The sequence below is a fragment of the Lynx canadensis genome, chromosome B3 (assembly GCF_007474595.2).
Source record: "Lynx canadensis isolate LIC74 chromosome B3, mLynCan4.pri.v2, whole genome shotgun sequence".
Lineage (NCBI taxonomy): Eukaryota > Metazoa > Chordata > Mammalia > Carnivora > Felidae > Lynx > Lynx canadensis.
Genome location: NC_044308.2, coordinates 115,697,733 through 115,712,617, shown reverse-complemented (window position 1 = coordinate 115,712,617; position 14,885 = coordinate 115,697,733). Strand labels below are relative to the sequence as shown.

Genomic DNA, 14,885 nt, shown 5'->3' with positions numbered 1-14,885 from the left:
CCCTGACATCTCGGGCAGAAACCATTTCCTGGCAGGGCCGGAAGGAACAACTGGGAATTCACAGATCATTTTCCACTGTCAATTCCAAGAACTTGGTGCAGGCATTTACTAGCTACCTTCCTGCCTTGTTTTCTTTCATCTTTGCCTTCAGTTTATTTGTTTCTCAGGGAACAGTCTTTCTTTCTTTTTTTTTTTTTTTTTTATTATTTTTTTGGTAATGTTTATTTATTTTTGAGAGACAGAGAGACAGAGTATGAGCAGGGGAGGGGCAGAGAGAGAGGAAGACACAGAATCCGAAGCAGGCTCCAGGCTCCGAGCTGTCAGCACAGAGCCTGACATGGGGCTCGAACTCACGAACGGCGAGCTCATGACCCGAGACGAAGTCGGACCCTTAACCGACTGAGCCCCCAGGGGCCCCCAGGGAACAGTCTTTCTAGAGTGGCCCCTCATTCTGACCACATGACAGCGTATTCTCCAGAAAACCAGTGGTCGCAGGTGGTTTGCAAGACCTAGGAGGGCAAAGACCACGATCCTTATCCCCCTGCCGGGTGGGAGAAGAGGAAGCCCTGTCCCCTGTTAATCAGGAAAACTCTACTACCTAAGTGTCCCATGTCCTTTGGCTTCAGAAAGCCAGCCCTCTTCCCTAACCTGTGGATAGCCCACCTCCTTCAGGTTGGCTGGCCCACACAGCTGCCTCCTCCGGTCACCATGTTGGCTTCTGATCAAAGAGCTGCTCCAGCTGTGCCCACCTTCTGTCTCCTACTGCATGGGGCTTATCAGAATCCGCAAAATGGAGGGTTTTCAGAGGTCAAGGCAAAGTGCCAAGATCCTTCTCTGTCCACGTTTCTCCAGGGTGCGGGGATCTGTGTTCATCGCAGATTTTGAGAGACTTTTCGACCTTTGAACACGGATACGGAACACCTTCAGCTGCCCCACTCTTCCATTGTCATCCTCATATCCTCTTTTCTGAGGGTGGTCAGAGCCCCAGGCACCTGCTGTGATGATCCCAAGTACCTGGGCCGTGGGGAATGTGGGCCTCAGCACTTGGCTGCCATTCTGGGGAATATGAAACCAAGTTAATCCATGGAGCTCTTTGGAAGGGAGGCCTTCATGATTACAGTATGCACCAAGGTGTACTGTGTCCTGAAGGGAATTTCTCTTTGAGTACAATTTAAAGAGGTCATACATAGCCTCTAAAATCTAGTCAGGATATGTCTATGAGATCTCTATATTGTTTTCTAAAGCAAATTGCTATAATCCAGGTCATAAAATGGCTTTAAAGAAGGCTGATGTCTGAGTGTATTAGTCTGCTCAGGCAGCCATAACGAAACACCACAGATTGGGTGGCTTAAACAATAGAAATCCCATTTTCTCGCAGTTCTGGAGGCTAGAATGTCCAAGATCAAGGTGCTGGCCATTTCATTTTCTGGAGAGAGCTCTCTTCCTGGCTTGCCTGTGCCACTTTCTGGCTATGTGGTGGGGAGAGAGTGCTTTCTCTCTTCCTTTTCTTATAAAGCCATCAATCCTATCAGAGTAGGACCCACCCTTATAACCGCACTTAACTTTAATTACCTCCTAAAAGCTCTGCCTCCCAGTACAGTCACACTGGGGCCTAGGGGCTCATCATATGAATGGCGGGGTCTGGGGGACACAGTTCAGTCCATAGCACTGAGGACGCTTCCTTAGTGGCTATATTTGTTTATTCCAAAAACATACAGCTGCTGAGAACGCACTAATTGACTACTTAGGACACCACGATAAACAGAATAGACGCAGTCTTTCTGCCTTGATTTTATTCACAGTTTAATGGATGAGTTAGACATTCATTATATAACCCCACAAATAAACATGTAATTTCAAAGTTTCATAAGTGCCATGAAGGAAAAGGAGAGTGTGATGAGAAGACATAACAGGGAAAGTTGACCGTCTTTAGGAATGAGAGTAATTTTTTCTGAGACCGTGATATTAAGCTAAGATCTAAAGCCTTGTTAAGAGTAGGGGTACCAAGAAGAAATAGTCATTTCAGGTGTTTGTGGATGATGTCGTGTGTGCAAATGTCCCGAGGTGGAAAATAACTTGGTGCCATCCAGGGCCAGACATGAAGTCCATTGCTGCTGAAATGCAGTTAAGAGGGAGAGTGGCAGGGGCGCCTGGGTGGCTCAGTCGGTTAAGCGTCCGACTTCGCTCAGGTCATGATCTCACGGTCCGTGGGTTTGAGCCCCGCGTTGGGCTCTGGGCTGACAGTTTGGAGCCTGGAGCCTGTTTCAGATTCTGTGTCTCCCTCTTTCTCTGACCCTCCCCTATTCATGCTCTCTCTCTCTCTCTGTCTCAAAAATAAATAAATGTTAAAAAAAAATAAAAAAAAAAAAGAGGGAGAGTGGCAGAAGATAAAGGGGGAGACTTTGTAGGTCATGGTAAAGAATCTTGAAACTGATGAGAACAGATAGTACACTTGATCTTAGCCAAAAGGCCGAGAAGTGATGGTAAAGAACCTTTATATTAAGGATAAGCAGAAACTACGGAAGGGCTTCACATAGGGATGTGACAGTGTAGGTTTGGAGTTTTTAGAAAAGGCGACTGTTGCTGTCTGAGGAAATGGAGTGGAGAGTTCGGTCAGGAGGTCACTGCAGTAGATTCATGAGGTGAGGAGTAATGGTGGCTGTGATGGTTTTGGTAGAGGTGGGGGGAGAGTCTAGGCTTCAGTGCTGGGTGCACAAGGGACAGGAGCAAGGGGGAAGGCCTGCAGACACATACCCATTGTCTGGCATGAGTAACAGGGTGGATGGAGGTGCCATATTCTGAGATGGGAAACAGAGGAGAAAGGGGGACAGATGTGGAGGACAGGACTTTGAATCCTTTAAGGTACTGTACAGACGCAAATCAGCATTCTTCTGTTACTAAAGGTACCCCGCACGGGCACAGCAGAGGTGGAAAAATGGGCAAATAGCTTTTTTCCTATTTTTTTTTTTTTTTAGAGCTATCACATGGATATTTGCATTCTCCTTGCGTCTGAATGAGGCAATGAGTGGAAAGATGAATCCGTAGTTTCTGTTGAGTTTCTTTTCCTTCTCCTGAATTCGTGCTCCCGCTCTTACTGGTCTGAGGCCGGCGGATGAGGCTGCATTTCACCCCCAAATCGTGTCTACGATTTAAAAAAAAAAGTATTTGAGAGCCACTTGTATGTTTCAGTCATGGTGATCTCTGTCACTCGGCCCTTCCAGTGTTTGGGTGTGGAGTTTGAGTGGCTGACTGATTTCATCTTCCTGTAACTGGATGCCTCAGCTGTTTCGTAAGCAAGTTTTCATAAGAGCTGCTGGGTATTGGGGCTTGAGCACAGCTTTCAGGGCCCCCGTTTAGCTATACTGCAGGTAGCATTCGCCACCCGATCAACCCTCTTGATTCCCCAAGCAATGTCAGAATTACGGCTTGCCTGTAGAAGTTTTGCATTTGGGGAAGGAAGTTTTCCCAGGTGGGCTCAATTGCACAAAGGGCAACGTATTTTATTTTGGGGGGGTCATCCGTGAAAAAAGTTCGGTGTATACCCTGGCGCATGTATGCCATGCAGAATTCTTGAGTATGGAAATGGTAGGGGTGAAGAAGCCTGGAAACAGTATAAGTGGGGATGAAGATTCAGGTCATGCTTGGCCTATTTTCGGTTGATTCTTAACTCTCACAGATAACAGTGGGGCCTGAGACAGGACTAGAAGGGTATCACTTATGTTTCCATTACCAGTATTCCCAGCTATTTTAAGCCATTCTTCAACTGAGTCTCCACCAGATGGTCCTGTGGACAGAGCAGCTATTCGTGCTTCCCATTGACATGTTTTTTTCCGAGTGAGAGACTGCCCCATATGTTAGTGCAATATGTCGCTCAAGGTGAAACGTCGGTTTGTATTGGTGGGAACCCGCCATTTGCTGTCCCCCTTTTCCTCATGCCTTTTCCTGCCTCTCTGGTCTCTTCTAGGTCTCTGGCCCATCGGGAGGACCATTGGTGCTGCAGTGGAAGCCAGCGGCTAAGTCTTGTGTATGGCGTGGTTAAGGTTACAGCCTCTCACCTCTGCCTTCCTCCATTTTGGGCTGATTACTTTTGTGCTCTTCCTGAATGGTCTCCGGGCGGAGGCTGGTGGCTCAGGGGATGTGCCCAGCACAGGACAGAACAATGAGTCCTGCTCAGAGTCCTCGGACTGCAAGGAGGGTGTCATCCTACCAATCTGGTACCCGGAGAACCCTTCCCTTGGGGACAAGATTGCCAGGGTCATTGTCTATTTTGTGGCCCTGATCTACATGTTCCTTGGGGTGTCCATCATTGCTGACCGCTTCATGGCATCTATTGAAGTCATCACTTCTCAAGAGAGAGAGGTGACCGTCAAAAAGCCCAATGGAGAGACCAGCACGACAACAATTCGGGTCTGGAATGAAACTGTCTCCAACCTGACCCTCATGGCCCTGGGTTCCTCTGCTCCGGAGATCCTTCTGTCTTTAATTGAGGTGTGTGGTCATGGCTTCATCGCTGGGGATCTGGGACCTTCTACCATCGTAGGTAGTGCAGCTTTTAACATGTTCATCATCATTGGAATCTGCGTCTCCGTGATCCCTGACGGAGAGACTCGTAAGATCAAGCACCTCCGGGTCTTCCTCATCACTGCTGCCTGGAGTATCTTTGCCTACATCTGGCTCTATATGATCCTGGCAGTCTTCTCTCCTGGTGTGGTTCAGGTTTGGGAAGGCCTTCTCACTCTCTTCTTCTTTCCAGTGTGTGTCCTTCTGGCCTGGGTGGCAGACAGGCGACTGCTCTTCTACAAATACATGCACAAAAAGTACCGCACCGATAAACACCGAGGGGTTATCATAGAGACAGAGGGTAACCACCCCAAGGGCATTGAGATGGATGGGAAAATGATGAATTCCCACTTCCTGGATGGGAACCTGGTGCCCCTGGAAGGGAAGGAAGTGGATGAGTCCCGCAGGGAGATGATCCGGATTCTAAAGGATCTGAAGCAAAAACACCCAGAGAAGGACTTAGATCAGCTGGTAGAGATGGCCAATTACTATGCTCTTTCCCATCAACAGAAGAGCCGTGCCTTCTACCGGATCCAAGCGACCCGTATGATGACCGGCGCAGGCAATATTCTGAAGAAGCATGCAGCAGAACAAGCCAAAAAGGCCTCCAGCATAAGCGAGGTGCACACCAATGAGCCCGAGGACTTCGTCTCAAAGGTCTTCTTTGACCCATGCTCTTACCAGTGCCTGGAGAACTGCGGGGCTGTACTCCTGACAGTGGTGAGGAAAGGGGGGGACGTGTCCAAGACCGTGTATGTGGACTACAAAACAGAGGATGGTTCTGCCAATGCAGGGGCTGACTACGAGTTCACGGAGGGCACTGTGGTTCTGAAGCCAGGAGAGACCCAGAAGGAGTTCTCTGTGGGCATCATTGATGATGACATTTTTGAGGAGGATGAACACTTCTTCGTGAGGTTGAGCAACGTCCGGATGGAGGAGGAGCAACCAGAGGAAGGGATTCCTCCAATAGTACTCAATAGTCTGCCGTTGCCTCGGGCCATCCTGGCGTCCCCTTACGTGGCCACAGTCACCATCTTGGATGATGATCACGCAGGCATCTTCACTTTTGAGTGTGACACTATTCGTGTCAGTGAGAGTATTGGTGTCCTGGAAGTCAAGGTTCTGCGGACATCAGGTGCCCGGGGCACGGTAATCGTCCCCTTTAGGACAGTAGAGGGGACAGCCAAGGGTGGTGGTGAGGATTTTGAAGACGTGTACGGGGAGCTGGAGTTCAAGAATGACGAAACTGTGTAAGTAACCTTTCCATATTCTATCCGCCCCTCTCCATCCCTTGTCATCTCCTCTGTCGTTAAAACTCTTCCTCGTGGCACGTTAATGTCAGACTTGGGTTCCAGCACAGGTGCGCAGGATCGGCAGGCACTCCTGGCTGGTTCCACTTCCAAACCTTCCTTCGGTTTTCTCACCTTACAGTGTTTCTGGGCAGGGAATCCTGTGGCAGGATCTAAGGACACAGAACATTCCTCAGGGGAACTCAGAATGATGGCTGGTGGAGGTGTGGGGTGACAGAAGTTTTGATGTCCGATTTTGGAGAGTTCTCGTGACTAAGCAGGAGCTGGGAGACCCGTGGGGTCTCTCCTTCCTCCTCCTCTCCTCATGCCGAAGGCTCATAGGAACCTCGAGGCTGTTCCTTTCCATTCTGAGGTGGCGCCAGCTCAGTCGGGGGCATCCTCAGGGAAGCAAGTGCCGTTGGCTCCCCCCCGCCCCCCACCCGGGACCACACTGCAGTTGTCTTGTATAGCCAGATTCCAGGCGTCTCTCCTTCAATTTGGAAATTGCTGAGGTGGTTGAAATTTGGCAATCACCGTACATGCCCGTAGGCTACTTTATGGTGTGAGGCCGGCCCAGTCTAGGTGAGATGAGTCAATACAGCTTGGGTATTGGAGGTGTCTTGCAGAAGCAGAGTTCCCAGGGCAGTGGCTGCCTGCCTTTAGTCACAGGTGTGAACTCCAAGATCTGACTGAGCAACATAGGGAAGCCCCTCTTAGGAACTATGGGAGAAAATACATCCTCAGTGTGGTCGTCTCCCTTCGTAGTTTAGAATGCTCCTGGAACGCTTCTCTGGTTAGTGAAGGTCCACTGAGTCCTTCAGACACCGTGGTTATTGCACTTCTGTTACCTTGATCACTATAAGGGCTCTCCCCATTGAACCTTCTTGTGCTGGGTATTCCGTTTTTGTTTCTGTTTTCTCAGATGGATAGCTCTGAAGAAGCAACAGAATGACTTTCCCCAGGATTTGCAGGGTGGCCGAAAAGGTGGGGGTGGTAAGGGGTAAACTTGCCTCTGAATTCTTGCTCATGTCCACAAACAATAAGCAGAAACAGGAGGCGTGAAGGACAAAAGGGGCATTGAGGAAGGGGAGGGGGATGTCAGACTGCTCCGAGAACCTGCTAAAAACACCTTGAGTGGGAAATGAAGACACATAGTTTGTAAGAGGTGAAGGAAGGAGGGCACAGAGAAGGGAGCCCATAGAACCGAAGGAGAGGTGTCATGGAAGTGCTTCCTCCCAGGTCCAGTCATGCGACAGGGCTCAAAAGGGGTTGGATCCTGCTGATAGCAGACCAGCCATCCGGGGACTCTGTTCTTGCCCTCCCTCAATTCCTTCCTACTAATGTGACTTTGGGTGAGACGTTTAGTTTCGGCTCTAGAACTGCACTGTCTCATCTGCAAAGTGAGAACAATGGTCGTTTCCTTGCCTGGAGGCAGGGTCGCATCTTTTTGCAGTTCCTGCCAGCCCCAGGATTTTCGGAACCGTAGACACGGGCACTCAAATTAGGTCCTGTTTGCACTAGCCAAAGATGGAACAGGGGATATCGTCTCCCACAATGAAATAGGCATTGACAAATTGATTTATTAGAGCTCTGTTTAGTCATTTTGCTGGGAGGGATAATCATTCGTTAGCCTAAGTAAAAACCTGTGCTTCTAGAGAATACTGTCCATTTATATGTGCTCTGGAGAGAGTGTTTGTACATACAAATGAAGGACAGGCTCTCGCTGGGAAGACAGACTCCACGCAACTTCACGTGCTTATGGCGGTGTCAGTATATAAGAGGTTTTGGTCGGGCACTCGGTGATCTCGAGACCACAGCATTGGCCAAGATTTGACGGACTAGTGATTTCTCCAGTTCAGTGCCTATCTACCAAAGGCACTGAAGAGTAATTTTTGACAGATCAGAGGCTTGGCTCCCGGTTTCTTTGTCCCATTAAGAATCAGTTGTGCACTTTGGGTCTCTGAGTATGACTAACCCTTCCTCAAATCTCTTTGTGTTTTCAGCTTGAATAATATCCTGGTGTAAATGGACCTCATGAGTGATCACTTCTGATATCGGTTCTACATGTATATCAGCCTCCACACATTTCCGATTCTGGTCCAGGTATTCCAGGATTTCGTGAACAAGCTGTGTCGCCGTCTCTTCCTCCCCATCAGTTTTTAGACTTCGGTAGACTTTGGGCTACCTTTCTGGTTTTCTTCCTTGCGGAAGGATGAGTTCATAACCTGCTAGGCTGTCTTCACATCGTAGCCCTACCCTTGATCCTGTAGATTGTAATTTTACAAATAGTGGCAGTATGGTGTAGCAGAAAAACCATGGGCTCTATGTACTTTGGGTTAAGATTCTGGCTCTAGTTCTGATGGAACCAGGTATTTGGGGGACATTTTATTAATTTGTGAGATTATTTCCTCATCGGTAAAAAAGGGATAATAATGTTTCTCTTGGAGGGCTGTTACGATTCAAAATACCATATGCAGTGTTGTCTGTATATGCTAAGTGCTCAGTAAATGAGGCCATTAATAACAGTCTCAGTGAATGAACAGTATTCTTCAGAAGACGCTGTTGAGGTGATCGGGCTTCTTGAATCTCTATGTAACCCTAGTTAATAAACATGTTAGTTTTTTGGTTATTGTGAAGATTCCTAATCTAAACTCCCAAAATATTAGAGCCAGAAAGGACCTTAGAATATCTTCTAGAGTAATGTTTCTCGGATTTTAACGTGCTTCTGAACCACCCAGGAACCTTGCAGATTACGATTCAAAAGGTCGAGAGTAGGGTTGGAGATCCCGTGTTTCTAATAAGCTCCTGATGCTGTTGGTCCCAACTTAGAGTTGAAAGGCGTTAGAGCTCTTAGCCAAACCATGAGACCCAGGAAGCAAAGTGGCTTTTCAGATGACCTGCTTAATTGAATCAAGAAGGCTTGCTTTCCAGTTCCAGCTTGCAACTCCAACTTAGCTAGAACCCAGCTCCTACCCTGAGACCTTGCTAATTGCAATGCCAATCTGGAAACTGAAATTGAAACCCTCGGGGTACCTAGACAGAAGCTGTGTGATGCCTGGAGCAGTTCCGCCTTCCAATCCTTCCCTCTCTGTGCAGCTTTCTTTGCCTACCCAGCTCCGGAGCACCGTCGATCTTGCCCTCATTACACTCTTCCAAAAACCTATTCAGGTTGAAGCCAGGCCTGTGCCCTATCAATGCTACTGGGTGATGAATTCACTCGTGTGGTTTTATTTTATGCTTTACTTCTTCATTGATGTCCTTAGCACCACGGTAGGATAGACAACCATGAACTTTGAAGTCTGACAAACAGATGTGAATCCGTCACCAGTTGTGTAGCTTTGAACAAGTCATTTCACCTGGCCAAGCCCCAGATATTTTGTTGGGATGACAGGAATTGTAGTATCTATCCTGCAGGGGGGTGATAAGTACGATATACAAATACGCAGAAGATGCACCTGCAGCACGGTGCCTGCTCAGAAAAGGTGCTCGGTCATTCAACAAACATTTATTAAATGTCTGCCACATGCTAGATACATTACAAGGTACTGGAGATAAATAAGTGAGTAGGACAAGCTGGCATTTCAGCTCTCAAGAATCTTCTCCGGTGAAGAGGGTACTAGGCATATAGACAAATCAAAACACATGGGAGAAGTGCTGTGGTTGAGATAAGCTCAGTAAAAGAGAAATGAAAGCTCTTTGCCGTGTGTGTGACACCACTCAAGTTTCGAAAGCAGCCTTCACCAAGGATGTAGTAGTGAAGCAGATGAAGCGGGGGGGGGAGGGGTGGGTACGTGACGACCTTAAACCCACATCACAATAAACTCTCGACATTTGCGAGGGATCCGATTGACATCTTCATGATCTAGAAGAATCCCCACCTTTGTGGCTACCCCTAAAGCACATCCTTAGAATTATGGCCTTTGAGCCTACTGCAGACAATAACAAAACCTCGTGGAGATATATATGCATGCTGCTGGCACATTAATCTCACTCACTAAACAGTGTGCCTGCACCTGTATCCCAGGCTCACAGCATGCTTCTGCAAAATAATAGAATACTGCAGCTCATAGACCTTTGGGGTCTCTGAGAATAGTCAGAGTCCCTGACGTCAGACAGGCAAATGTCAAGACCTCCTGTAATTAAATGGCATAGGCCTCCTTCAAAGAAGAATGGAGTATTAGCTGTGCCACGTAGTTTCCAACAAAATTAGAATGTAAAAGCCAGAAAGCACCTGACCTCCCACTTACAAATTATGAAGCTGAGATTCGGAGAGGGGAAGTGACTTGTCTAATATCACACAGCTAGATAGGATAGAAAGTTAAGAGTTGGCAAGGACGTTGTAGACGCTACAGATTTAATGTCTCTCCCTCCCAGTTTGGACTTTCTTGTTTTTATCCATCAGAACAATGTTAACTTTGGAAAGTGTATAGAAATTCTTGGGTGAAAGGTGCTCTGGGAAGTACAAATCCAACAGTATTATGTGACTAATATCTTAACTGGGAATAATAACGTATTATGGGCTATTTTTAATCTCTTGGTTCACCTTGAGACTGTTCAAGAAGAAAACTATTGGGCCCAAAGGCGGGGGAAAAACCATCTTAGTGATTTACTGAGAAAAGGTGACAAGCATAGCTGGGACATCTTTTAGGTAATGCTGGTAAATTGCAGGCAAGACCTTGTTCCATGAAATAATGACTTTTTTTTTTTCTTTCAAAATGATGCAGGCCATTCTCTTCCAGAGGTGCTTTCTCTATAAAGTTTCAACCTCAGGGAATCTTTCCTTCAAACTCTGGACTGCTCCAGGACACAATCCACCCCTCCTACACTTTAACTAAAACATACTAGGCTTTTTCCTTGTTCTTTGGTGTTAGAATAGACTCTTCCCGTGCCAGCAAGGGAGATTATTTGCCCGGAGAATGCCCTTCCTGTGCTTGAGAAAAGTCACAAGCTGCAAACTTTGTGAGGGTGGGATCAGGTGACATCCCTTCCCCTCTCTTTTCTTCTGCCTTCAGTGCCGGACTTCCAGTAAGGAGATCTCTCTCCAGCTTTAGGGAAACAGTCGGTCACCAGGACCCGTGGCTTTGTGGAACTCACAGCGGAGCTATGTACTTGGCTCCAAGAAGTCCTGGAGAAGGGAATCCGTATCTAAGCCAGTAGTTGAATGGGGTTCTTAACAGTACAATGGACATTTCAAATAGGGTTGTTCAACTACAGCTCTTTTCCTTCTGGGTCCAAAGGAACGATTATAGGTTATGTGGCTATGTGGCTTTCTTCGCAGAAGCTTTGGATATTGTGCCCAGAAAGGCCCTGATATATATTGTTTCATCTTAATTACTGAAACTGTCAAAGATTATGTCAAAGAAGGGCATATTCCGGTGTGCCTGGGTGGCTCAGTCATCGAGCATCTGACTCTCAGTTTTGGCTCAGGTCATGATTTCACGGTGCATGGGTTCGCTCACAGCTTGGAGCCTGCTTGGGATTCTCTTCCTCTACCCACCCCCCCCACCTCTCCCCTGCTTATGCACTACCTCAAAATAACTTAATTAATTAAAAAAAAAAAGAAGAAGGACATATCCCAACTCCAGGATCCACAAAGCACCCAAAGTCTACTTAAACTTTACATGTTTATAAAAATCTCTGGAAGTCCAGAGTCTTCCTGGTCAATTTGTTTTGGGGTCTAAGGTACAGGGTCTCCTGGCAACCTTGGATCGGTCAGCGTTCCCTGTACCTCACTTGGTCAGAGACCCTATGTAGCAGAGCGTCCTGTGTGGCCACCCCTGCTCTTCTCACATTGGATTGTCCTCTGGTATGAGACAGCTCAGTGCTGTGGGGTTGAGGATACATTAGGTTGGTTTGAGGGGAAAGGAATATTGTGATTCGAGAGGATCACATGACTGGCCAGTCAGGAAATGAAATAGACTTCTCCTCAAAGAAGGCTTCCTTTCTTAGAGAGGAGCTAGTTGGGCTTTGGGCAGTATTAGTAAAGGAATACCAGTGAAGGTACTGCCATCAGCCTTGTTTATTTTGTTTTGGCTTTTCTGGTTCTTAAGGTCAAAGTTTCCTTGTTCATTCACAAGAAAGATAGAAAGGGACAAAGCAAGGTGGGTGAGTGGGCAGGACTTTCTAATTGTCCAGCCTTTCATTGCCTTCCCAGATGTATTATTGTTTTCTTGTTTTTAAAAAAATTTTTTTTTCCAACGTTTTTATTTATTTTTGGGACAGAGAGAGACAGAGCATGAACGGGGGAGGGGCAGAGAGAGAGGGAGACACAGAATCGGAAACAGGCTCCAGGCTCCGAGCCATCAGCCCAGAGCCCGACGTGGGGCTCGAACTCACGGACCGCGAGATCGTGACCTGGCTGAAGTTGGACGCTTAACCGACTGTGCCACCCAGGCGCCCCTGTTTTCTTGTTTTTTCAAAGAGAAAGTAGGTACGCCTGTGTGGTTCAGTCTATTAAGCGTCCGACTTCAGCTTAGGTCACGGTCTCATGGTTCGTGAGTTCGAGCCCTGTGTTGGGCTCTGTGCTGACAGCTCAGAGCCTGCTTGGAATTCTCTCTCTCCCTCTCTCTGCTCCTCTTCCACTCGTGCTTTCTCCACCCCTCTCTCTCTCTCTCAAGTAAATAAATAAATTTAATAAATAAATAAAATAAAAGAGAAACTAAGCTTCACTTCTAGAAGCAATAGGGAGCCCTGGCCTAAAGCCAGTCATATATAATTGACAGTTGGAAAGAGAGAACTCCTTGATCTGCAAATAGAGCAAAGTCCTCATATTTAAATTCTTCACAGTCCAGAAACATTTTGCAGGAATCAAATGCTTTGAGAGTTTTACTAAATGACCACAAAGGAAAGCACTAGGTAAACATTCTCAGGTGGCATGGTAGTTATCATTCATAGGAATTATATTCCCATCCCTACCACCTACCAGGTACCCAAGTAGGAAATTACCTGTATACACAGAGAAGAAGGTAAAGTTGAAGGAGGAACTTACTCATTATGGAGAAATTTGTTTTTCTGAAAATGGAGTCACCATGAGGTATGTGTATACATTTGACTTCAGCTACGGATGTGCACCCTCCTGGGCCCCTCTAGCTAACAGTCAGCATGAATGGATGCAGCCTCCTTAACCTGAGCCTGAGCCCAAGCCGGTCACCACTTGGTGGGGAGGCTCATGAATCAGTTCTTTATGACACAGACCATGTCCTGTCTTGGGTCCTTTAGTTGGTGCTTTCAAAACGAGTGACATCTTTTTTTTTTTTTTTAATTTTTTTTTTAACGTTTTTTATTTACTTTTGAGACAGGGAGAGACAGAGCATGAACAGGGGAGGGTCAGAGAGAGGGAGACACAGAATCTGAAACAGGCTCCAGGCTCCGAGCCGTCAACACAGAGCCCGACGTGGGGCTCGAACTCACGGACCGCGTGATCATGACCTGAGCCAAAGTTGGCCGCTTAACCGACTGAGCCACCCAGGTGCCCCCAAAACGAGTGACATCTTGATAATAACTCAAACTCAGAATGTGAGTGCAGAACAAATTATGGATTACGGATGACTAATACTGCTGCTTTTCCCTCGTCATCCATCTCTCTCCAGAGCCATTGGCCTTGATCTGTCTACCTTTAGATGTTGTCCTTGTGAATCCCACACGGTTTCTCCTCGTGAACCCCACTGTCGCCAGACCCTCTCTGTCTGAGCTGTGGTCATGTAGGATGTGCTCTGCCACCGTAGCTAGGGCTCACGGCCCTGGCTGCAAATCTTCACGTGTTTGCCTTATTCCCCTGCTCACACCTTACTTCCTGTTGGAATACTTTGTTGTTACACTCGCCGTCTCTTCTACACGCCCTGTGGTGCATCATCTCTCTCTCTCTATCATACATGCTCCAGGCACTGGCGCCATGAAAGCTGTGGTTCCTACCCCTGTCACACTCAGCGCCTTCCTCCTCGCTTCCTTTAAGTCTTCTTTATTCTTATCCCTCACACTGCTGGCATCTGTCCTTGGATTGCCTCGTGTCTACCGTCTGATCTGCGATTTCTTCGAGTGATCGAGAATGAGCTGTAGGTATCCCTTACGAAAGCCTGTCATTTGGACAGAGAGAACGGGCTTCACGATAATACCCAGAAGACCGATATCCCCCGGCTAGCAAACCACTCACTGTGGTGCTCTTTTTCCCTTACCCACAAAGTCTTTGCCTTGACTGTATGTTGAGACAGTAGGGTTGAACTGTAAGGATCAGCCTAGACTAGAACGGGTAGCAGAAAGCTGTCAGGCAGGCAGGGGAGCCCTGGGGGGCTACCTTCTCTTTCTGATGCTCTCCCCTCTGGACCACGTGGTCTCTGTCTCCAGGCATCTCCGCTTCTCTCTGTGACCTTCTCCCGTGCTGCTTCCTAGCTTGTAGTGATACCTCACAGACCAGCCGTCCTGCTTCATGGCTCCTCTCTCCGTGTGGCTCTCGGCTCCTATCTGGAAAGACCTTCTACCTCAGATTCTCAAGAGAGGGAATCGAACGGGTCCGTACTTTGCCAGCTTGGCCATGTCAGAGGCCACTGGCCAGATCTGTCTTGCTTGCCCTGAGTCAAGCCAAGCTCTCCTCTCCCCAGCAGTTAATCTACCACAACCAGATGGCGGAGTGGAAAAACGAAGTTACCGTGCCGTTTCCACGGTAAGCTACCCAAGCAGCTGTGTCTATAAGTGGGGGCAGTGTCACTTCGAAAAATGTCCCAGGTGTGACAATCATCTGTCACCTCAAAACTGGCACGTAACGAGGTTTGCCGTGCCTCAGAGAGAACACTGATTTTACCGTGGTCTGTGCTGGGGCGGTAGGCTGGAGAATGGGAGAAATAGCCGCCTCTGGAGGCCCCAGCCGGATCAAATTCACATTGACCGCAGCCTCAGTAGCCAAGAGTAAATTGGCCTCTGCTCGGATCAACAGAAAGCATTCCTAGTGGGTGATGTTCAATGGCACAAATCTCAAGGCTACCGGGGTCATCCCCCCCTCTCCTCCCCTCCCCCTTATCCTCTTCTGGTCTGTCCTTTCCAGGA

At 47.7% G+C, this 14,885-nt stretch overlaps 1 protein-coding gene and 1 pseudogene across 6 annotated transcripts in view; one reads left to right on the top strand and one right to left on the bottom strand.

The window, feature by feature from the left end:
* Positions 1–2,403: 2,403 nt before the first annotated feature.
* On the bottom strand, positions 2,404–2,482 carry LOC115517549 (annotated as a pseudogene).
* Positions 2,483–3,972: 1,490 nt separating this feature from the next.
* The window catches only part of SLC8A3 (solute carrier family 8 member A3), a 123,857-nt gene continuing 112,944 nt past the window's right edge, over positions 3,973–14,885 (top strand). For all 6 annotated transcript variants that reach the window (XM_032593395.1, XM_032593396.1, XM_032593392.1 and 3 more), the window contains exon 1: positions 3,973–5,810. In XM_032593395.1, coding sequence (XP_032449286.1) covers positions 4,027–5,810 — 1,784 coding nt within the window. In that variant the 5' untranslated portion in view covers positions 3,973–4,026. The remainder of the gene's footprint in view (positions 5,811–14,885) is intronic.